This window comes from Heliangelus exortis, chromosome 1 (genome assembly GCF_036169615.1).
Source record: "Heliangelus exortis chromosome 1, bHelExo1.hap1, whole genome shotgun sequence".
Lineage (NCBI taxonomy): Eukaryota > Metazoa > Chordata > Aves > Apodiformes > Trochilidae > Heliangelus > Heliangelus exortis.
This window is the reverse complement of record NC_092422.1, coordinates 41,998,122-42,023,438: the sequence shown is the minus strand read 5'-3', so window position 1 is coordinate 42,023,438 and position 25,317 is coordinate 41,998,122. Positions and strand designations below refer to the sequence as shown.

The window sequence follows — 25,317 nt, the reverse complement described above, 5'->3', positions numbered from 1 at the left end:
CCCTTTATGGTTTTATTCACTGTCAGACAATCTTGAAAGGCCAGAATTCTGCAGGACCTATGCTAGGGATGTTGAACCTCACAGCTTAGCTATGAAAACACATTCTATGAAAATAGAAAAATACGAAAAATAAAGGGAGAAAGTGAATGTCATCTTGCATCATGTAGCAAGTCATTTAGAATAGTAGCACTGCAGTCTACCAGTGACTCTCCGTTGCTTATTTCTGTAACTTGAGCTAATAAAGTAACTTAGAATAACAGTATGTTGTTCTACATATAGGTATATGTTAGAGGTTTCTGGAAGACTTTTTCAAATAACACTCAGCAGGCATTTTTTAACAAAATAATGGAAGTGTCTAATGCATGACTGAATTGTTCTACCAGAATAATTCATAGTACCAAAACTGTGCTCCATTTGAACAGGAAACCTCAGATGTAGGCAGAAAGCAGATATGGTCTGTATCAGTTGTTATAGTGTTTTGTTTCCTGTGCTGTCATTTTAGAGGGAGAGGAGGTATTTTACATCTTGCCAGCACATGACTGCACATTCAGGCATCATAATATAATTAAAGTATATCGATGATATTGTGGTAATTTTACGGATTTAGCATGCATAAAAAACCAAAGGGAATGACAGGCTTGCAGATCCTGTTGCATGAATTGGATACAAAGTATTGCAAAAGGGAGATGTGCTGCATTTATTTGACATTTAAGTTGTTTACATACTAGGTGGGAGTGCAGAGTATATAGGAACAATTAGAAGCAAAGATAATACTGGTTTGGTAGAAGGTTACTGCTTCAGTTGTCATCTTGAGAAGAGTAGGGTAATTCAGATGAGTGACTTGGCTAGTAAAGGCAGCTGTGTACTAGCACTATACTGAACCTAACAACCTTTTATGTTTCTTCAGCATTATCTCCCAAATCTTCTGTAGTTTTTTTTTCTCACGTATTTAATTTCTTTCAGATCTCCTGAAATGCTCTCTTTACTTTGCTATCTTTGCTTTTACAACTAAAGTGCCAAAGGCTACTTTGTGGCAGTGTCTTGGCTACAGCATAGCCCTGTGGCAATGTTAGGGCTATGTCTTGTCCACAGGGCTGTTTGTTGTGCAGGTATTTGCTGGAATTTCAGAATTTTTTGCCTAAGTTATCTCAATTGTGTCTTCTGTTTGATCATCCACAAGTATCTTAGATGAAAATCCTTCAAGCCACATTCTTTGCAGTCCTCCATCTGTTTTTGCAACTTTTCTCATCTGACTTTTGTTTTTGTCATACTGTCATATCCGTTCTCTTATTTCTTGGTCTTTACTATCACTAGGAACTTCTCAGTAGGCAAGTGCCATTACTTTTTTTCTCCTTCTTGTTTTTGGGTTTTTTTCTGCTTCTTTTCATCCAACTTTCCTCTATATTCTGTCCTTAAAACATTTTTAGCTTTGACAATCTGCTTGTCATTTGTCTCTTTCCCCATTTCTTGCCTTTTCCTGGTCTGTCTCAGTATATTCCTCAGTATGTACCACCCAGCTTGAAAGGAGGGAGAAATTGTGGTATAATTTTTTGTGTATTTCTAAATGCTGGGAAGTAGGATGTTAAATACAGCAAGTGGCCTGGCAGAAAGTGGCCTTTACAAAAAGTATATTCATAAATAGAAGCTGCAATGGAGAGAAGACTGTGAAACGTGGGAGCCATAGCAAGACAGTTAAAAGAAGAATCTGTAAGATGTAGGTAAAGCAAAAGCAAATGATAATACTTGATCATCAGGAGTTCTTGGTTAACAAGGAGACCTGTTCTGCAATAGAGAGTCCAGATAAATACAGTAGAACCGAAACAGAAAACACTTGCTCTGTGTAGGAGGATACATGATTGATAAGGTTTTTGAAAGTCTATGTGATGACTGGTTCTGGGAACCTGTGGAATGGCAAGAGTGGCACTTGAAAGAATTCTTGGCAGAATTAGCTGCTCCTGATTCATGGTTTCCATTCAGTGTGAGACTTGTAGAAGAAGATGTCCCCACAGAAATTATTGGTGATATGCTTAATCTTTAAAGTAAAGTAGTAATTCAGATTTAAGGAACAAGTTGCTGGTCTATGGTGATCTACATATAATTGGCCTCAATTAAACTTCATACAGCACTGCTTGGGTCTGGGTTATAAAAAGGAAAAGTAGTCTTGAGAAAATTTTAAATACATACATAATTTCTTTTTTCAAATACAAATCTTCTTTTGAAGGCCTTTTCATAGGTGGGAAATATTGTGAAAATAAATATATTTCAGAATTAGTAAGTGGTTAAGAAAAAAATTAATGTGATTTGAATAATTTTCTTCATGCAACAGGTGTTTGTGGTAGTTTCTTTCTTTCTAAGTGATAACTGCATTTTGCATATAGCAATTACAAACAGTTGTATGGTTAAGTTTTTTAATTTTAATTTTATATTATGATATTGTTCCAAGTTACTGTTTTAAATGTAATATTCTAGGATGATAATTCCTTTTAACTGTTAAAGACAGTAATGGATACTAGCTATTAAATTTGACTCCAGTGTAAGTCTGCTGTATTTCCAGTGTTTGTATTGCAGTTACATACTTAGAAGTTCAGGTGAAATGGTCGCTGTGGGATAGTTATTTCTCTACACAATATTTTGGTGGTCTTATTAAAAAAATGACAGTTTCATTTTATTTAGGGTTTTAAGTAAACAAGATTATTATTATTTTTTTTTCATTGCTTTTATTTTGAATTTTGTTTAACACACTGTTTCCATTTTGTGAGCTTTCCTATGCATGTGCAAAATGTTTCTCCTCAGGCCCCCTTGTATTTCCTGCTCCTATTTTTATCAACCATCGAGAACAGGCTCTAGCCAGAATCAGACCCCATCCAGCTCAGCTAAAGCATAAACGGGACAAGCACAAAGGTATTTTGTCTTCCTTGTTGGCTAGGGTGGAAATAAGCCCATCCTCCCAGTCACTTACTTCTTCCATGCACTGAATCTGTCTTTTCAAAGAACTGCACAAAATGAGTTCTGCCTTTCTTCTTGTTAGTATCTTGTTACCTGAGGAGAAAGAAAATGCATTTAAATGTTAACCTTTTTAAAAGTGTAAATGTATGGTAGTCTGCATCATCTTTTTTTTTATAATTTCTTATTTTTCTTTTTTTTTTTTTTTTTTCCTTATGAAATATGCATTGTCTTTCTGTGTCTTTTTCATTTCTAATGCTGTCTCATTGCTAGAGTTCTTAAATTTTACAGCAGGAAACTTCAGCAGCTTTCAGTGACTCAGACTTCTGCATTGCATTTGTGTTTGTTTTTTTGGAACTGTTGTGTTGTGTATCTGGGTTGATTGCTTTAACCATATCACATCTCCAGGCCTATTAATTCTAGCACTAAATTTTTCACAGGAATGTTATCTTTAACAAACATTTCTTAAGAAAGTAAATATTTAAAATAATGTAAACAACACTTCTTTTTTCACTAGCTTTGAATGGGGAGAATACAAGTCAAAGTTCAGGCTTTGTGCTGCAGTATTATTGAGTTAAATATTCTCTTGCAGACTGTAAATAAGGAGGTGACTGGTATTTCTGTTTTTGCAAGTCTGGAAGATCAGCTCATTATACTAAGAATTTCTAAATGTGTTATGTTCAGATATAAGTGTCTTGGGTTTTTTTCAGAAAAGGTAGTGTATTACTAAAAATTTCAACTGAATTTATTGAAGATGAGCTGTATCAAATCTGCTTGTAGTTTGTATGTATCTTTATATAGGTATGTCTGTACATATGTATTTATATACAAAGGACAAGTATAAGTTTACAGACCTTATGGAAGTAAGTAGAAAGCTTCTGAAACAGTGAGGGCCCAGAACACTTGAATAATTTTTAAAGAATAAGTAAATATGAATAGAGTTGTTAGAATGGCATTTCAGTTGAATTAATGGAAGTTAGTGAAAGTATTCAGCATGGATGCAAAGGAATTGTATGACAATTTGAAGCCTTTTGAGATATGATTTTAATAGATGTGGGTGATAGGTCTACCTAGTTATGAACATACTGAATCATAAAATCAATCTTAAGCTCATTGTAAGGAAAGTTTTATGCATAACACATATTCAGTCTATTTGGGAAACATATCATCTGACCTTTAAGTCTTGATGGATTAAATAGAATAGCTATTAACTTCCTGGGGGAGAGATTGGATGCTGAAAGACAAAATGTTCAGAACCTAAATGCTGTTGTTTGAGTGACAATTTGCTGATAACTGGTAGTCTTGAGCTGGATACTAAACTAATTGTACTGCTTGCAAGCCCTTGACCTCATAGGCAAGTGCTTAAAGGAGTATGCTTATCCTGCCTACAGCTGTACCTTTTTGGTAATAGAGCTCACTTCAGCTCAAATATCTCCTTACAAGAGGTATATTCAGTAATTTCAGTTTGAGGCTTGTGTTGCTTCTTGGAGTTGCAAAAACCATGCAAAGGTCTGTATTGCAGTGAACAATTTTGTCAGAGATACTTGATAGAACTGAACATTTACTTTTCCTTGAGGAAGGCTATATATATATTTTCTCAGTGGAGAAAACTGACAGTGAAAAACTTAAATCTAAGCCTTAAAATAACTGAATGCTACTGGAGTCCTTGTGTGTTCCATATTGACATTCCTTAGTCTGATAGTCTTGTTGTGTTTATGCAACTGAAGACATGTTGCTTAAGACTTCTCTTCATTTCAGAAAATAAAAGTAGCATCAAAAACATTTCATAGCCACTTTTTCTTTACTAGGCTTTTAAGCTCTGCCTTCAGAAAGGAGACACTTTAGATAAGTGCTTTCTTGGAACCTGGGGCTTGAAGAACACGAGAGTTTCAGACCTCACAAGCATACATAATCAACAGGTGTTGTCATGTATTACCATGACAGCAAATACTACTTTGCTACTAAAAATTAATATGATAAAATCGACTTTCTTTATAACATACCTTTTTTTCTGAGTTCTTTCTCTCTATTCAAACTGTTTATCATCTCTTGTACCAGTCCCTGTCTTTTCCATAACCCAGTAATGCTTTTTAGAGGACTAAATTTAATCAGGTAAAGTTGCCCAGAATTTTGAAGAGTTAAAAAGTAATTCTTCATGTCATATACTACTAATGAAACTTATGCCTCCAAACTGTTACAAACAATAAACAAAGCAGAATAAGCAGTGGCTGATAGAGGAAGAAGAAATTGCTGAAGAAACTTCCTCTATTGAATAGATGGATAAAATATGGCATTGGTGTGATCTTTGATTCCTTCTCTAGAATTTAGACATCTTTGCTGCTTTTTTTCCTCAAAGAATCCCACCAATTAAATTACTTACTCCAGAAGTTACACTTGTTATATTATTTGAAAAGTTATTTTTGTTGTTTTGTAAGGTCCTTTTTGTATCTGTGGAGAATTAAGGTGACTCCTAAAAGTATATGCCTTTTTGGCCACCAGTGAGTTAAAGCTGAATACCTAATTTAAAAAGACATCATTGAAAGTAGCTTTCCTGGTTTCTGTCCTCTATTGGAAAGATGCTACATGGAGATCCCTGCTCCTCCAAAACATACTGGCAAGCTGTTTGGGTCACAGAAAATAACCAAGAAATTCACACTGTCAGCCAAATGCTCTTTTTTCGTTTGTATTCCTATAGCACAGAAAAGTAAGTACATGGAGATGATGGATGTACTTTGCTGTTGCTCAGTATTGCAGTTTCACTTACATCCCAGTCAGATAGCATTATCTGTCCAGTAAATTCCTATTTTAAATTATGTTTTGGCTGAGCTGAACAGATAAGCCAATACTGGTTCAAAAATTACTGAGTTTGTAACAAGAATGCAAGCTTGTTATCACTGTTATGGCCCGTGGTAACATTAAAATTTATTTTTTGTTTTGGATACATGAAACAAAGTCCAACCATAGAAAATGGTCGACTGCAAGCAGATTTTATTTGACAATTGACACAGGCAAAAATGTAGAACCAGACAAAAGAGGTAGAGAGGAAAAGAAGATATAAGAAAGAGAGAGACAAGAATGAGTAAGAAAATTGTAAGAAAGAACGAGAGAGAAGAGAGGAGAAATAAAGGCTAAGAGTGGGAAGAATGAGAGACAGAGTCACCACCAGGGTCCAGCTGTCCAGCGAGGTTCTGGATGCTGATCCTGGACAGGGTCCGGTGCAGTAATGGTGGGGGGTCAAAAGACAACCCAGTCAGAGCATGGACAGCCATAAATACCCCTGAGTCCTTTTGTTCCCAAGGGGCAGCTGTCAGTCAGCCAGGGTCGTTAGCAGGCAGGCTGCCTGGAGGGGAGCAGAAGGGTGCAGTCCCCCACCCAGTCATCAATTCTTATCCCAGAAGCCATTCCTCCTCTCTTCCAGCCCCTTAACCAGGTACATCGTGCCTCCAGGGGCATCCCAGCATTGAAGGTTGGCCCTCAGGAAAGGGGCTTCTTCCTGATGCCACCCTTGCTCTGCTCCAGCCCCATTAGCGTGCCTGGAGGGATGTCCCAGCACTGAAGGCTGGTGCTCAGAAGAGGAACAGCCTCCACCCAATAGCTCTTATCACATCCCGAGGGGTCACCCCTGCTCAGCTCTGGCCAGCCAGCTCCTCCACCCTAGCCAGGGCTATTCATTTTAAAATTGCTCTTTTGAGAGAGTTGCAAATCAGTGAGGTCAGACTCACACAATCATGCTGTAACAAGTGTTATACATTTCTGATTATACATACCAAATTTCACCTATAAGCTCAAGTAAGCTCTGTAGCAGCCTCTCAAGAATCCAGTGGAATTAATTTTTTATATGCCCTTGTAGGATGGATGGTTTTCATAAGGTTTTTTTCTCCCTGCAGTGTAGCTATAATGTGGGTTACAGATATTAACTGAAGCTTATGTTGGACAGCCATAAAGCTGCAGTCACAGGCTGATTTCTTCAAATGAAGCAATCCATCAGGACTAAGATGCCATTCTGTAACAATGCTGGGTTTGGGTTTTGGTTTTGGGTTTTTTTGACAGCAGAAGTCTCATTTATAGCTTATTACTTGAGTGGCTGTCAGGACTAAATGAGCTCTTCCTTTGTTGCCAGGAAGCAACAGCCTTTTTTTTTCTTTATGGTAGCAATATTAGCCAAGAGAACTTCTGAGCATGTTTCACAGAGTGAAAAATTAGTATCTGGAGCTAAGAATTTACTGAGGAAAATTGAGGGGTGTGTGTGTGTCTTGTGTGTGGTGCAGTGCAGAGGTTGGTTGTGTTCCATTATCTTACTTTTCTTCTCCCACTGTACAACATAACCAAGATGAAAACCCATCACTGTGAAGGTGTTCCTGGAGTCCACCCCTTAGAGCTGACAGCAGGAAGCACTTTGCAGCTTTTCCTTGGTGCTTTCTTTTCTCCAAGAGATGAAAACATAAAAGTTTCTATTCAGTGGCAGTCCACTTGGATGACAGTGGAAGTACTTATCTTTTCTGCTTTCAAGTTTACACCTATTAAAACAGGAGTCCCTGCTTCTGTAGTTGTCTTACCATGCTTCCCTTTTAAGAACAGTTGCTTTGATACTAGTTCTAGTGAAATTAATATGTGTACCACTGTTTGAAGGAAAGCAGGTATGTATAGAAGAGAGTTGCTTCCATTTATGCATTCTTAAAGGCTTTGAGAAGTTAACTTGGGAATTCTAAAATGCCAACTCTGTAAAACTTTTTCCTTTAAAGTAAATTTATGTCTTGGAGAAGGAATTAGAAGAACTAAATCTGGGGACAATATTAGCCCTTAGAGCCACTTCTTGGTTACTTTGGAATGCATAAAAAGTACATACATACGAAGTAGACATAAAAGTTCAAAAGTACTGTATTTGAGGAATAGCCAAATTATTAACTAAAATACTAGAAGCATGTTGAGGCAGAATTACGTGACAAGGAGGAAAAAAAACCCCAATGTTTTGGGGTTTTAAATAGTATGGTTTTAGTTTTTAAATAGCAGGTTCTTTCTCTTTGAATTTACTTGTATTGTTAATAATTAAAAAAAACAAAACAAAAACCTGCAGACATATCTTCAGAAACATTTGTTCGAATTTGCTTGTAGTCTGGTAGTACACAACTGATACTGTTGGAAAACCCTCAAAAATCCCATGGCAGTTCTGAGAGTCAGTTCCTGTAACGTGTCTTCGTTTCACACTTGTCAAATACATAGTGCAAGTTCAGTTCTTTTTTGAGATAGGGCTTCCACCTTCCTAAAGCAATACTTTACCTATTCTATTAAACCTAATTCTCCAAAAGGGTTACTTAATATCTATATGCACTGTTCCTTTACAGATGTAAACTACCTGGAGATTCATTTAATTTTGGTACTCAATCATCACTAGAAAACTTATTTCCAGAACAGTAAGACTTTTTTAAAAACTGATTTGTAATAATAGTGTTAAAATGACTTTACTGTATCAGCAGTTTCCATTTAATAAGAAGGAAAGAAATTTTGAGCAGTATGTATAAAAAACATTGTTTTAAGATTTGTAAGTCTTTAAGTACTGTGCTGCACAGTGAATAGTGAAGTTTCAGCATACAGACTTCCACTAAAAATTATTCAGGAAAACATGTAAAAACTATAAATATAGTTTTATATATATAAATTAACAATACCTTGAATGCTTTGAGCAGCAATTTTTTCCCAGTATCAATTTGGTTAATGAGCAGTAATCAGTCTGAATTACCACAGAAGGAATGTGGAAACTCCTTTGTGCAGTTATTTTTTGCTTAATGTATTTTCTGTCATTTCTCTTTGCTAGAGACAGCATGACTGAAGGTCATGTATGAAATTTTTCATTTTGAAAATGCACTTTCTTTAGAGCTTTCATTGCCTGCTTTCTACACAGGTATAAGTGTCTTAATGGTGAGGAGTGTGTGTTGTCTGTTCCTCTCTCACGTTGGTTTCCTGCTGGTATGAAACCCCCTTCCTTTGTGAACCTGAGACCATATAGTTTAGTTATAGTGTAATTGCTAGATGAGACAACCATTCTGATTTCTGGGGAATATAGCAGTTTTCAAGAAGTTTGTAAGTAATACATGTATTTGTCACGTGAGTGCTTTTATCTGATGTGAGGACACTTTGACTGCAGGAGCCAATAATGCACTTGGTACTTAAGAGAAATCACAGTGCCTAAAATGATAGTAGTATGTTGGCATTGTGAGAAATGAGCTGCATAAATAATTTTTAGTTATGTAAAACAAGGTCTATAAGGGCCAAGTGGGAGTCCAGTAAAACCCTTAACAAGAAGTAATTGAAAAAATGTAGACCAGGCTGTTCCTATTGAGTTTAACTACAGTGCTTCCAGCTTACTTCGTAATGCTATTTTATTGAAGAACAAAAGTGATGGTTATTAAACAAAACTTTTGAAGTTTTTTGAATTTCCTGTTACACAAAATACTTTTGACTGCTCTCTGGATGTTTCTGCTTTGGAGGATGTGGTATTTTCCAGTGTGTAACTTTGGAGTTGGTTGTTTAGAAGTAGTGTTTCTGTCATCTTTCACATCTACTCTGTTGTCACATTTTGAGCTCGCTCTCTGACTGTTCTGTGAGTTCTTTCTCATGCCTTACCAAATGATGGGATGGGGAGTTATTGACTCTTTTTGTTGTATTAATTCTTCTAATGTAACTCTTTTAGAAGAAATGGGATATAATTACAAGTTTTATTTGTAGATGGAAGTGGAGAAAGAGGTGAGAAGGATGCTAGCAAAATCACAACCTATCCACCAGGGGCTGTTCGCTTTGACTGTGAACTGAGAGCTGTACAAGTCAGTTGTGGATTTCATCATTCAGGTAAAAACAAACAAATGTTAATTATAGCATATCATTCTTTTTTATTATTATTATTCTTGTATGTGTTTTCACTGCTTTGCTTGTAATTTCCGATAAGGATGTACACGGGAGTGTTAAAAGTTGAAAAGGTTACAGTATAATTTTGTTGCCTATTACAATGTCCTTCAGCAGTGAAAAAGCCTTCAAGTACCATATATTTAGTCACATCAGAGCTTTTAAGCAATTTTCCAGTTACTTGAAAGCACCTGCATGGCACACCTCTAGCCCTGCATAGAGATGCCAGCTGTGATGGGTTATGGAATCTGGTATAGATGTCTTAGTTTTTCAGTTGGAATTGTTAACTGTGCTGCTCAGAAAGGCTAACCACAGCTGGGGCACCACCAGATTAATGTGTGCCTGTGTCAGAAAAATACTCTTTTCTGTTTGTTTTTCAGTGGTTTTGATGGAGAATGGTGATGTTTACACATTTGGATATGGGCAGCATGGGCAACTTGGACACGGTGATGTTAATTCTAGGTGAGCTGGTAATGAAAGGACACTATTGTATACTGCTCTACTTACTGCTGCACAAAAAGTGACTACATTTCTATTTCTTTGTAGCCTAGCAACTACAAAAATTCAAATATTATCTAAATGAAGTTGATAAGCTCTTGTTTTGCACTTACTCCCCTTAACCTGCAGAATATAGATATAGTAACAGTACTGTTGTACTGTATAGCTAATTTACTTAAGGCCTCTGTGCCTAGTTACTTGCAGAGCTTTTATAATTGCATTTGAAATGCTTCTATCCAATTCTCCCTGCATGTATGAGAAAATGACACTGAAATCTTAAGATTTCATTAGTTCCATAAAATGCTATATGCGAAAAAATTCAAATGATATATTGTAAACCTAGATTATCCTGTTTCTACCATTGCAAGTAGATAAGTTACGGTTAAATCTAATTTTTGTTCATTGTTATTCTCCAAAGCTAAGTCACTAATCTCTGGTCTCAGCTGCATTTTGTAGACATTTATTTTGGATGTCAGCACAAGCGATGTGTGCTTTCTTTGTGGTCAATGGTAATAGAGAAGTTAACAGAGTGTCAAGAACTACTTGAACAAACCACTGACTATTTTTTTCAGTATGTTCAGTAGCTTTGTAAACTTCATGGATTTCATCTCCATTGACTACAGTGAGAGCATAGATAATTAAATATAGGTGTATTTAATGTGAAGCTCAATCTCATGCTTCGTATCTCATCCTTAGTATCTTATCAAGTCACTAAAATAAAATACTGGTGTCCTGCCATAGAAGGAAATGTAATAATGTTCTTTGTGCACATACATATATCATCTAACACATAGGGCAGTTTGAATAGGAGAAATCATTGAGGCTTTGTGTATGTACAATAATGCCCAATATCTTTGTGACTGTCATTTAGAGGGGGAGCATTCGTGACCTGTCCTCAGTTCTGTCATTTCTCTTGTGGCAGTGATATGAAAATCAGTGAACATCTATCCTTCCAATCTCTTTGGAGACTTCCAAATCATGTCTTTTGTCAGGTTTCTATAGAAATCTTCCTAATCTTAAAGCTTTCCTTGGATTCACTAAGCAAAAGGAGGAGAGGGAAGGCATGAAGAAGGCAGGTTTACTGGAAGTATTACTTCAGATTCACTTCTGTGCTTAATGGTAGTCTCTAAACTGTTACCCCTACTCAGTTTGCATTGGACTGGTGAATACAGTCAGTTTTTCTGCCTGTGGTAGAGCCATATCACAGATTATTACTCTTTCATTCCTGGAAATTCTTCGACAGTTGTGCAGTTGTGCCAAGCTACCACTACTTTAGCTGGCAATTCAAGTCACTACTGATTTCTGTCCTAAAGACTGAATAGATATAAACAGCAGTGGTATTTTTGCTGGAAACTTACTGTCTCTTATTTCCAACTTTGATGAAATCACTTGGCTTTTATGAAGGCATCAGAGAGATCTGCTGTATCTATGAGAATTTCAGGCAGTATCCCCCACATCTGTTGCTTATTTAGACAGCAAATGGATAGAGACCAAACCTACTTCCAAATGAGATCCTAGAAGAGAACATGAAACATCCTGTGCCAAAGAATAGTGGTTGGCCAGGCCTAGAAGCTGAGGAGGTACAAGCTACTTGGCACTGACCTTTTTTATCATTCTACAACAGACTCTACACTGTGTCTAAAAAAAGCCTTGAAGAAATTTGGAGTATGTTCTGTGCATGAGAACTTCCTATAGTACAGTACTGCTGTTTAGCCCCGTCATTCAATGGATGATTTCCTGATTGATGTACTTCTTTTTCGTGCTTTAAGTAGAGATTTTTCCTCTGTCCTGACAGTAAGGGATTCAGAGAAGGAAACAGGGATTCCTTATGCAGAGTTCCAGCTCAGTTGGGACACAGTGGTGCTCAGATGGCCAGCTCCAGCCAGGTCAGTGCTATGTCAGTCATGCAGTGTGTCACATTGCCTGTATTGACCTCAGGAAGACCATCATCTTCTGAATGCAGGAGCTGATACTCTGCTATGTTTACAGGAAAGAGAGGGGAGAGGAAATAAAAAAGGAAGTAATAACAGGCAGCCTAGCTAGTATAGCCATACATAGGGGCCACTGAAATCAAGAGCTGTCAGGAAAAATGCAGGAACTCTTATTTTCATCCAAGGGAGCCATCTTAATTGACAGATGAAGCAGTGATTGATGACTTACCTTTCCAGAGACTTTGGACTGGCAGTGTAAAGATTTAGTAGTGAGTGTATATATTTTAAAAGATCTTCAAAATGCTTAACTCTTCTGAATTCTGTGCACGTGTCTAGACATGCCTTTATCCTTAGTTGAGGGGATTCTGGACTCTTCTATTAAAATAGTTATGAACATCACAAATTCTTCATCTTCAGTAGGAATGAGGTATATTAAATGCTGCAGAAGGACTTCAGACTACGTTTTATGCACACAAACAAACAAACAAAAATAAACCATTCATAAAACTGAAATGGTATGAAGGAACAAGCGATATGCACAGGTGATGTAATTATCTCTCCAGCAACTACTTCAGCCATTCACAGAAGGACCACTAAAAAATACCAAGTGGTCTGGTTCCTGGGAGGTCATTTTTTCCATGTCAGTATGCTGGAGCCATTAAACTAGACTTCGTAGACTTTCTGTAGTACAATCCACAGTGGCAGAAGTTGATGAGCTATTTGCTACATTGAAGGATTTGTCAATCTCTGGTTATATTCTCCTGAGATTAGATGCTGGTAAATAGAAACTTAGTAGAAACAAGAAATGCTTTGCAGTACCTAGTCTTGATGAAAAATAGCATGTCTTGGTTTTGGGTAAGGCCTGTTTGTTGCTGATACTTCTCTCAAGAAGCTGGAATGTATAACGCCAGGATCTTTCTGTTACTGTTGAAAATTTTCCTGCATTTCTTTTTCAAAGTGTTGACTACAGAATTATGTTAGCAAGCATATAGTTTGGTAGTCAAGCTCCAGAAGTAGAGTGACTGAAATAAGACAATCCTGATGTGATTTCGCTTCCAAAGCTTCAACATGAACATAGAAGAAAGTGAAGCAGACCTTCCATGGGCACTCAGTTATGTCCTATTTGAAGACAGAGTGTAGAGATTATATCCTTTTAGTATTTCTAGGAAAAAAAAAACCAAAAAACCAAAAAACCAAAAAAACCAGCATTCTATCATCACTGATAGGACCGTATTTCTGGGTGCATTGTCTGATTATTTTACTTCAGCACTGAAGTGCAGGTCTCATTTACATCTTTTCATCTTTCAGTTGCCTCTTAAATGACCAAATCTCTGGTGGTTTTTTGAACTCCACACTGTCCAACTCTGCCTGCAATTGACAGGAGTTAATATTGTTTTCCTGTTACTCGCTGCACAGTATCAGCTCAGGGTAAACTGGGGTGTGCAGCACGTTGGTTAACCTGACACCAGTGACAGAAGTGACATCTTACTGGACCTGTCAGGCAGCTGATTAAGCACCATGGACAGCGATTGGTCGGATGGTTCATGCGGGATAAGTTTTCAAAGACCAAATCTGCTCCCAGCAATGCTCAACCTTTGGGATGGAACACGGTTTCAGTGTGGATCCTGATCCTGCATTCTGAGTTAGCTGGTGTCATGTAGAGCTGCTCATTTTCATTCAGCAATCCTGCAGTTTCTGAAGGAATCTCAACTTACTTTCTGTGCAGTTGAGGTTTGTCTTTTGTAATTGATCTGTGTCAAATACCTGTGTCACATCCAGAAGCCAAAGAATATGACTTTGAGACCAGTGTGTCCTTCAGCTCCATCCCAGAGTAATATTTTTTGCTTTCTCCCATTCAGATGGAGAAACTCTGGTTGTGAAAACTTTGTCCAGAGGGTCTCTTGGGCTTTTAAGTGTCTATGCTGAGCTCTTCTGTGTTGAGTTAAAGAGGGATAGGGAAATACTCAACAGTTCTGAGGTTTTTAATTCTCTATGTATAGTCACACTGGTGTATTTTATTTTTCCAAATAATTCCTCTTTTTGTGAAGTGAAAACTATTTTTCTGTAGTTTTACTTTATTTTAGGGCATATTGAAGTGACTTAAGTTTCCTTTTTGTTTCTTTAGGTGTTACGCTGTAGTTGGCTATTCCAAAAGCTGGGTGATCTTAATAAAAGAACTATTTAAGAGGATAACATATCTCTCTACATTAGTTGCTTGTCTGGTTTTGTTCTGCTGCTAAGGAAATGTTCAGTTAACACTGCTGATAGATCCAACTTGAAAAGCAAAAACATAGAGTTTTGGTGATGATAGCTCTTATGCATCAAATAGGTGAAATGTGTTTGTTTTGGTTTTTTTTTTAAAGCATGGGATAAATAATTCTGTGCCTGTGACTATCATGATTTTGAGGGAGAGAAAAAATTTAATCCAAATATTTCCCTTTATCAGGAATGCTTTTGGATTCATTCTTAACTACATTTTGTTTCTACTTCGCTGCCTTTTTGACCTCCCTTAAGGTGAATGGGAGGCAAATGTAATGTTTCTTCCTGGTATTAAAATGTTTCATCATTGGTACTGCTAAACTTTGTTCTGTTTATCTGTTAATAGTCTTACTGGTGTCCAAACCCATGTGCTTATAGACCAACAAAGCCTTCTAAATTTATGAATATCATGTTGTTCTTCCTCTACCAAGTTCTGTGCTACCCTGCATTCTTTCCATCTCCTCTAGAGTCACAGTCTGGAAGCTCCATTCACCATGCAGGAATAATTTCTCTTGTTCCATGTTCCCTTCTCGTTCAGGTCATCAACTTATCTTTGTGCTGCATTCCTCAGTTCCACATCCATCTGTTCACATCTTCCCATCTACCCTTTCCCTTTCCTTACTGAACAGCTGATGTCTCTCCTTCCTACTTTCTTGACTTCTGTTTTACCTACAGTTCAGCCAAAACCAGAATATGCAGATAACACATCTTTTTGTACATCAGCTGCTACACAGTTGGACTGAATTTTTTTTTTTACTGCAGAATAGGCAATCTGTTCTTCAGATTAACCTATTTTTGAAGCACTGTGTAAGTTTACTTAAAGGTAAGTTTAAATAGTGCTGCTGTTCTCTGGGGTCAGCATTCCCAAGCACAGAGTTACCTGAGAGTAGCTTGTTCTTGAAATACATCCTCTTCTGAAGACTCAAATTTAAACTCTACCTAGACATTCATTATGGAATTCAGTGTCTGCTACAGTTCTTGTTGACTTTGTTGGGATTGAGACAAAAATTCTAGTTTTAATATCTCATACGTTTTTCTTTTTTCTGCTATTTCTATTCTAAGTCATCCCTTCAAGTTTTCTTCCTTTGCTTCGTGGTCATCCTATTGTGGTTTTGTTTTTTTTTTTTGGTTGGGGTTTTTTTGTTTGTTTGTTTTTTGGGTTTTTGTTTAGCTTTACTGTAATGGGAAGTTTATTTTCTAAATACCTGGCCATATTTGGGAGGCACATAGGTTAGACTTTTTTATATCATCTTGGAAAACAGTTTAGAGAATATTGTTCTTTCTTGAGTCCATGAGTTTGATGGAGATCAGTTTTTTGATGCTTTATTCTTTATTAGAAAGCTGGTGGAGGTGGGTAGACCTTTTTCTTTTATTATTCCCTAGACAGCGATACCAGGAGGGCCATATCAATAGTGCTTTTGCTAATGGTACTAGGGTACCAACTGTATAATGCTTTGACAGCTTCATAGTGCAAATAATTATGTTAAGTGCTTAACCAGCATCCTTACTAGAGAATTTACTTACTGCTACAGTTCATTGCAATATATTTTTGTATGTGTACATACACATGAATTAGTATTACAGTAACATCAATATAATCCTACGGTTATCTTTTAAATTAACCATTTTTATTCTATGCTAGTTTCTGAAGAGAAGGAATCTTGAATCCAGTTCACTGCTTCGTGTAAACTGAAGCGTGTAAACTGAAATATCTGGTGCATATATGAAGTTGCTTGACTCTGGTTTTATGTAGTCTATGAACATAGAGAATATTCTACACAGTTACTTAAATCCTTACAATACTAATGTCTGTGTTAAATGTTGCATAAGCATGTATTGATAGAATTTTTTTTATATTTTATCTTTATTAATTTATTTTTATATAGGGGATGTCCCACTTTGGTTCAAGCATTACCGGGTCCTAGTACACAAGTTACTGCTGGGAGCAACCATACAGCTATTCTCCTAATGGACGGACAGGTTTTCACATTTGGAAGCTTCTCAGTAAGGAAATAATATTTACTTATGGGAGCAAGTTAGTAATTAATGTATTGTTCACAGATCTTTCAAAACCATCAGCTCTTACGTGCTGTTGTAGAACTGCTCATGACTTCTGCCTATCTTTTGTGTCTGTTATGTTTAAAAATGTGGGCTCTAACATTGTTTTAGTACAAAATACGATGCCAGAAATTCTTGGGTGGTTTTTACATTTTAATGAAGACGGAGATTTAAAGCTGTTATTTTATGAGGTGCAGCAGTTTTCTGAAACTCTAATTGTTGAAAGCTTTGTTGCAAATAAGTATCTAGTGCTCATTTGATTACTTGTATGTCTTCATTCATTAGAAAAAAAAGTGTCGTATTTTCTTTCATAGAAAAAGCAGTGAGTTGCACACTTACACTTGAGGGGAGATTATATCGTAGTGTTTAGCACAGTGTAACTGCATAACTTTGATACTCTTCTTTCATATTTGCATGGCCTATACTCTTAGTCCATGTGGAATCTGTTCTTGTGTTCACTGAATAAACACTTCAACATCATTTAGTTCCCCTTTGTCCTGAATTTAGGCCTTTGTGCCTCCTTCTCTTTGCAAATATGCCCACACTTTCCAAATATGCCCAGTCTTTCCAGAGCTGTCTGTTGTTCATGCTTTCCAACTAGTGTCCTTTGGGCAAAAACTAGGGTATAGATATTGAACTATTTTTATATGCTTTAAAAACTATGTGCTGACAAAAACAGCGAAATATCATTTTTTGAAACCCATCTTTTTACAAAAACATTAAAAAAATGGAGACTGAAATTTTAGAGTTGGCAAATTGTGTTTTGAATTAAAAGTGTACCAAAAGATGACTCTTACAGTAGGTAATAATTTTGTTGTTTTTCAAACTTTAAGTAAGGTATGTTGAGTCCATGTTATCATCAAAAGTGACTTGGACACAACGTTCAAGCTTTCTTTACTGCAGTGGAGCTTGGCCCCTGGAAAACCAAATTCACTCTCAGAAATAGAATTTAAAAGCCTGTTGACTGAGGTTTTTTCTTTTTCTAAAAGAAAAGATAGATTTAGATCATATTTATACTGCCTGTTCTGTGCATCTGGCTTTAGTATTGTAATCTGTTGAAAGCCTCATAAAGTCAAGACAAGGTCAAAAGCAAGCATGTTTCTTCAAGTTGTCTTCCTTGGTTTCCTTCCACACTATATTATGTAAGAGAGATGAATAACATGCACAACAGAGGGTCTTTGCTGTATATGCCTGTTTCTTCTCCCATACAATTTTAAATAAAGTTACCTTGATTTCATCGGCCTGCAGTGCATTTCCTTTGCCTGAGTGAGGTAGGTGGAGTCAGAACAGGATTATTGCAGCAGTTCTTAGTACATACTTAGGTACAGTATAAGTTGGTCCATCTCTCAATAACATATGTAGGAGGTAAGACCCAAAATCTCCAGGTCAGGAGGACAGTGAACATGTACAGAGGTGCTTGTTTAGGCACCTTATTCTTTTTTTTTTAAAGTTTGTTGTGCTAATGGATTTTTAAGTACTTTTTTTTTACAGTCCATATAAGTTCAAAACTGAGAGGAATTTAGACTGTATGAATCTGAATGTAGGTTGTTTTTTTTTCTTTTTCCCTATTAATTAATTCCTCATTTTAGCACTCAAGTTATTTGTACATTGAGTACTGAAGGAAGAATAAATGCTCTTTTGTGTGCTTCTGAAGATGGAAAAGAGGCTTATCCATCATGGAGAGGTTGAATTGCATTAAAAAAAAGTTCACTCAAAAACCTAACTGAGCAGGGAGGACAGAATCTGTCAGTCATTTGTTCCTTGTGTTTGAATGTGTAACTCTCCACACTGTTTCTTTTTGAAGGTAATTTTGTAGTAAGCCATCTCTTTCAGATTATTAATTTCATGCGTTGAAACTATTGAAGTAATATGTTCACTTTCAAGATCTACTGTTAGATCCTAATTTTTGCATTCTCTCTATATAGAAAGGTCAACTTGGGAGACCAATTCTGGATGTGCCCTACTGGAATGCCAAACCAGCACCTATGCCTAACATAGGCTCTAAATACGGACGCAAGGCAACGTGGATTGGAGCAAGTGGAGACCAGACTTTTCTCAGGATCGATGAAGCTCTCATTAATTCTCACGTGCTTGCTACATCAGAAATATTTGCAAGCAGACATATAATAGGCAAGAACTCTTCTGGAATATTTTAAATGCTTGTAGAAGCATTTGGAGAAAAAATAGCTTTGCTCCTGCAAACCGTAGAGGAGCAATAAGTAGAAAATGTGAATGAAAGGAATTAAAATATTTTTACTTTCTAGTTATAATGCACTTTGTGATCCTAGCTCCTTTAGGAATTAATTTTACTAAAAATTAGAGTCTAAAGGTCTAAACGTTCTTGACTTAAATCCATTTATTTTCTGCTGTAGCAGTATAACTATTCCTTCCTACTAGGGTAGTGCTTCATGCATAGAGAATGCCATGTTACAAGTGGAGTCTTCATGATTTTCTGCTTTTTGATCCCTTATTTAGGTTTGGTACCAGCTTCAATATCAGAACCCCCTCCTTTTAAATGTCTTCTGATAAACAAAGTAGATGGCAGTTGCAAAACATTCAATGATTCTGAGCAGGAAGACCTTCAAGGTTCTGGTGTGTGTCTGGATCCTGTCTATGATGTTATTTGGAGGCAAGTGTGTATTATAGCTATTAAAGTCATAGTATAGAAATACCTTTTAAAAGACTTCGAGAGGCTCGATATTTGCTTATCCTCGTTTTCCCTAGTAAATGAAAAACAGCTTTTAGTCTTCCATATATCTTTTTTTTTTTACATTTTGGGGATTACTTGTTCAAGTAAGGGACAAACAACCCTACTCTTTAGCCTAAATTTTAATTTTTTTTTTCCTTTTTTCCTTATTCTTACTCCAGTCTCATGTCTGGAGGACCCCACCTATTCTGCTTATTTACTCCTCTTATTCTTCCCTTACTTTCCTCCATCTTTACTGAACTTTATGAACACATCACTGAATTACTTTAATTTTCTTGCCATATTTAAATCTTCATCCTTCTCTCAAGCATTAGTGGTTAAGATTAGAAGGGGAGAAGGGCTGAAGAAGAGGTGAAAGTAATGTTGTTTGAATGACACAGACATTAAAATTATTATGTTTATTTCACAGTCCTCAGGGGTGATAATTTTCATTGGAGTTTTAGAGCATGTGTAGGTCATGAGCCTTTTTTTTTCAAAATAGAATCTTAACAGCCAGTTCTATAATTCTTAGAAGCTGTGTTAGCCAGGATTTGGGAGAGAAAATTGAACTGTCATCTGAGTGCAAATGATGGATGATGTTTAAACTGTTTGAAGAGTTAAAAAACAAGAGTAATCACTTAGTTGGAACAAAGCAGAGAACCAGCTACTCTGCGTTCATCTGGAAAAGACAGAATCATGTAGGATCGTATATTTTTTAAAAATCGTGTTCATACACTACTTGGCATCAGCATGGTTAAGACATACTGAAAGACTCAGTTTCCAAAAAAGGCATTTATCAGAGGCCATAGGAAATCACCAAGTTTCAGGGAAGAAACAGTGATGAGAGTCGACCTGATTTAACACTCTTAAAGATTATTTGACTTGGGGAAGTTCAAAGTCACATGTTAAAGATACTATTATGCATGAACCTGGGTTGAGGTGTTTTAGAGTCTTCCAAAAATTTGGGGACTGTAGAGCTAAATCTACAGCTTAAATCCCTAAACAAGAGAATAGATTCTTGGAATCTCTGTAGATTTATATCTGTTTAATATAAAGCTTAATACTTCTTGTTTAATATGAAGTAGTAAAGCAGTTTAAAGAAGAGGTAGGTTAATTAATATGCTTATAGTAGTGAAATATCTTGTGTTTTAGTTATGATTCCTGGGCATTTTTATTCATATCTGTTTGGGTGGAGGCAGTTTCTCTGTACAGAGAGGCAGCATTCTTGAGTACATAGGTTTTGAAGATTTTCTTCACAGCGTTGTAATGTGCTTTTTGAAATAACAGTGAAATTCAAGCTGTTAGGGAGTTTTTTACTTCTGTGTGCATAAACTGGCACATTGCTAACTCATTGAAATCCTGAATACATATGGTGTCCTATCGTATTTTTAGTTAAAACTATTTCTTTTTCCATTAGTTAGACCACCTTAGCCTCATTTGAATTTTTAGAAGGAACTGGAAATTCCTTCTGTGTTTTCAGAGCACTCCCATAGAGTCTTGTTTCTTACTTTTACATAGTGATACCAAAGACTTTGTGTTTTCCATTTTCTTTCTCCATGTTAATCTATAGCATAAGTCTTCCTGTTCCCTATGTTTATGCTGCCCTTTTCTATAATACCTTAAAAACTCAGTGATGCTATCAGTTTTAAAAAGCCTAGACAAAATATGTTGTATTTCTCAAGATCTTGTTTCTCACTATTTGAAGGTGAACAACCCTTTTACTTTCACTGAGCATCTTTAGAATTTTTGAGCACATCTGGCATATCACCTACTTTGCCAGTTACTTCATGCTTCTTATTAGATTGTACCATTTTAATATTCATTAGCTTTAAAAAAATGTACCATTTTCCAAAATTTGAAACTGATGACTGTTAACTTGAAGTACAATAAATGGTTTTGTGTCTTTCCATTTGTTAGTGTAAGTTAGTAGAGTTTATACATACGTGGTGTAATGATGTAGAATTTTAAGACTTTGTACTAGTGGTTCTACATTTTACACTAAATAGCTCATAAAATTTAATTATCAGTTAGATTTTGTGGGGTTTTTTCTTAGTAGGTAAAAGGGGTTTTTTTAATTCTGTTTTTGTCTTGTTTTAGGTTTCGACCAAATGCTAGGGAACTGTGGAGTTACAATGCAGTAGTTGCCGATTCCAGACTCCCCTCAGCTCCAGACATGCAATCCCGGTGTAGTATATTGAGTCCAGAACTTGCTCTTCCAACAGGTTCCAAAGCTCTGACCACCAGATCTCATGCAGCTTTGCACATTCTAGGTACCAATTTATAATTCATAAGTCAGAAGCTTATGAGTACAACTCATTTATACACTAGGTAATGTTTCGTACTCTGTAACAGCTTTCTGATTATTTTTTTTTAGTTAAAATTTCACTTTGTAATCTTTCACCATTGCTCTTAGCAGTTATGATATGGCTGATATGCATTAATTTTAATGAAAATACTTATCATCTGTCATATTAATAATGCTAGATTTTAGAGTTCTGGTGGAGCCTGCTACTAGATGTCAGGAGAATGCATTAAGAGACCTTCCCAGGTGATCTTTTTTGGACAGTCTACAAAATAATCAGTACTGCTAAGGTAACCTGGAGTCTCCAATACACAGGGGGAAAAAGTGCTTTTATATAAACTATGTTTATTTTAAAGTAAATGCAGTATCTAAAATTAGAATTTACTCTTCCCAGGTTTGTGTGATTCTGTGATAGGAGTAACATGATCTCCTTTTGTCATCTAAAAAGCCCACCAAACCAAAAACTGTTCCCACTGTGTTCATGCATAAACTGGCCAGTATTCAACATACCTAGTGCTTCAAAGCACAGCTTTAGAAGTTGTTTTTGCCTCACTTGCTTACTGGTTGTGATGAGTGATCCATTCCTTGTCCTGCTCCCTTCATTGTATTTTAGAGATGTGTTAAATTTTAACTTAAACAGTACTTTTTTTTTGTCTGAATCAGAGTAAAGCATCTAATTACCCATGCATACAAAACAAAATGCTTTTTTAATGAAGTGTTTTGAGTCCACCCATAATTCAGTCACTACTTAAACTCTTTCTTAATAATATGGGAAATGTAAAAAAGGGAAAAAAATGGTGTTGCTGCCAATATATATAATGTTGGCAAAGTTGCAAAGTAGATTTAATCACATTATAAATGAATAAATTAAATCAATGTTCAGCAGCAAACCTTGAGATTCTGACCTAATCAAAGTTATGATATTTAGTAATGAGTGGTGTAGGGACAAAGCCAAAGCAGTTAGGTTTCTTTGATCTTTTAAAACTCATATTCATTTCCATTTCACTGATAATAATCTACAGTAAGAAATTCTGAGTTCTTTTTGGTTTTGCTTTGTTTTAGGTTGTCTTGATACCTTGGCTGCTATGCAGGACTTAAAAATGGGTGTAGCAAATACAGAGGAAGAGACTCAAGCAGTAATGAAAGTTTATTCTAAAGAAGACTACAGCGTTGTTAACAGATTTGAAAGTATGTACAGAGTAAAATTTTATAATATAAGCTGATCAGGCTTGTGGAATGAAAGACTTAAGATATACTGTCATGTTTTTTTTGTTATGTATATTTTCTGCAGGTCATGGAGGAGGCTGGGGTTACTCAGCCCACTCAGTAGAGGCTATCCGTTTCTGTGCTGATACAGATATTTTGTTAGGTGGTCTTGGCCTTTTTGGGGGTAGAGGTGAATACACTGCTAAAATAAAGGTAAGGTTTTTTTTTCTTTTGTTGTTTTGTTTTTTTAAAAGCAATATGATGTCTCAAAATCAGAACTTCAGAAATGCCATCTAAAACCATGATCAATTTTATTTCTTGAGGAATGAGTGTTTTACTGTATATGAAAAGCATTCGTAATAGAACTAGAAGAAGGCTTATCAGTGAGAAGTAACCAACCTTATATAGGTAATGTAAGTGAAGTAGAAGTCTGAGAATTACTACTTTTGATTGTCAAGAAATGGTCCATTCTTACATTCACTTAATCCTGTGTCATCTTCCAGGTGTATTGAGTAGATACTGCAGTGGGTAGAACGTTTTATAGAATCATTTTGGTTGGAAGAGAACTCTAAGATCAAGTCCAACCATTAACACTTATTAACAACATTAGCACACAGTCAAGTCCACTTCTAAACCATGTCCCACATGTGGTACTACAGCTACAAATCTTGATGTGTCAGAACCTGGGTCAGCCTGTTACAGTGCCTGACAACCCTTTTGGTGAAAAATCTTTCCTAATAATTTTTTTAATACTGATCTAATATTCCTATTATTAGATTGGATATTAAAACATGCAGAAACCTCCCCTGGCACAACTGGAGGCCATTTCTTCTCGTTCTATCACTTGTTACTTTGGTAAAGAGACCAATCCCACCTCGCTACAACCTCCTTTCAGGTAGTTGTAGAGGTCTTCCCTCAGCCTCATTTTCTTCTGACTAAACAAACCCCAGTTTCTTCAGCCACTCCTTCTAAGACTTGTTCTCTGTGATCTTTTTACACAAAGCTCAGAGTTCCACCTGTATAATACTGGTGTTGTGGGCTTCATATTAGAATCTTTTCACATGTCAGGATACATAAGCAACTTATGCTTCTGAAGAACAGGGAGTGCATATCAATGGATGGAATTCCTTTGGGTACCACGTGAGCCATTGCTTCCCACTGTCCCTGCCACTTCTTTCTCAGACTGCTCCCTGGGGAGTTTCTAAGCAAATGGCACCAAACATACTTAACACTCTGTGCCAAATGTAACAACAACTAAGGAACATGTGTGCTGATTAAAGGAAATAAATGAACCTGGGTTTGTTTAAAAATGGCTGGCATAAACACACATAACTCTGGTTTCTGATAAGTAGCTTCTATTTCTGCATTTAATAAGGATTTCAGAAACTCCACAAAAGACGTTACAGGAAGGATCTGTCTGAGATTTTCTTATGTATGTTCAAATATATTATTGTTGTTACTTGTCATTTAGCAGTTTATTGAGTTTCCTTTTTCAAATTTATACTGAGTATGAGGCTTATGGGATGGAATACTCTGGTCAGTTTTGGCCATTTGTCTTGTCCGCACCTCCCCAAGGAAGTGTTGCAGGTGTGACCTCTTTATTCCCTTTCTCTTTCTGGACCATAAGATGTTCCTCAGAACCAAGCAGTGGCCTTGGTTCTGCAGAGCATTCTCTAGATGTAACTATAAATGTCAAGCATTATCAGTCCTAGAAGTAGGCACTGACTGAGAAACTTGCTGTGAAGAGAGACTTAGCTGAAGGCAAAATTAAAAGATAGAAAATTCACTCTATCCTGGCCCAAACCAGGACACGAGCTCTTCTAAGTAGTCAAGCTGTCTGTTTTGAGAAGTTGCATACATCTTCTGTGCATTTCAATCTGTGGGGGAAAGCATGCACCTTATATCCAACTTTGCCTTTTTGATGCTCTGAGACATCTGACTTGCCTGCAAGATTTAGGGTGTTTCTTCCACTTAAGAATATATCTGGGCCTAAGTCCGGGAGATCAGCATCAACTGCTACTTTTTAACAGTTGATGATATTACAGAATCCTGATTTTCAGATGTGAATTTGCCAATCAGTGGTAACTACCAATTACTTTTTATAAGGGGAAATAATAATAGTAAACACTTTGCAGAATGCTAGATGGGGAAAAGTGGTATTAGGAGGTTTCTAACAGCGAAGCCAGGCTTTTTACCTTTTTTCTTACTCTACCAGTTGTTTGAATTGGGTCCAGATGGGGGAGACCATGAGACTGATGGAGACCTTCTTGCTGAAACAGATGTCTTAGCATATGATTGTGCTGCTAGGTAAGATGTTTCTCTTACCTACTTCTTGGTATTTGTTTTTACTTTCTTCATACCCATTTGAAAATTACTTTAAATATCACTGGAGATAATCTACATAATAAGAAATTTGTAGCAAGTGATGGAGAACTTAAAATGTGTTGGGTAAAGCAGTAAACACCAAATACCTCACCAAACAATTATGATACTAAATTAAAAGAAAGAAAAATCGTCTCACATTTGGTCTTGTATAA

At 36.4% G+C, this 25,317-nt stretch overlaps 1 protein-coding gene across 3 annotated transcripts in view; it reads left to right on the top strand.

The window, feature by feature from the left end:
• The window catches only part of MYCBP2 (MYC binding protein 2), a 175,059-nt gene that overhangs the window by 56,865 nt on the left and 92,877 nt on the right, over positions 1 to 25,317 (top strand). For all 3 annotated transcript variants that reach the window (XM_071741405.1, XM_071741413.1, XM_071741397.1), the window contains exons 18-27: positions 2,794 to 2,901; positions 9,667 to 9,786; positions 10,221 to 10,302; positions 16,415 to 16,532; positions 18,512 to 18,716; positions 19,062 to 19,215; positions 21,370 to 21,542; positions 22,637 to 22,762; positions 22,866 to 22,993; positions 24,996 to 25,087. In XM_071741405.1, coding sequence (XP_071597506.1) covers positions 2,794 to 2,901; positions 9,667 to 9,786; positions 10,221 to 10,302; positions 16,415 to 16,532; positions 18,512 to 18,716; positions 19,062 to 19,215; positions 21,370 to 21,542; positions 22,637 to 22,762; positions 22,866 to 22,993; positions 24,996 to 25,087 — 1,306 coding nt within the window. The remainder of the gene's footprint in view (positions 1 to 2,793; positions 2,902 to 9,666; positions 9,787 to 10,220; positions 10,303 to 16,414; positions 16,533 to 18,511; positions 18,717 to 19,061; positions 19,216 to 21,369; positions 21,543 to 22,636; positions 22,763 to 22,865; positions 22,994 to 24,995; positions 25,088 to 25,317) is intronic.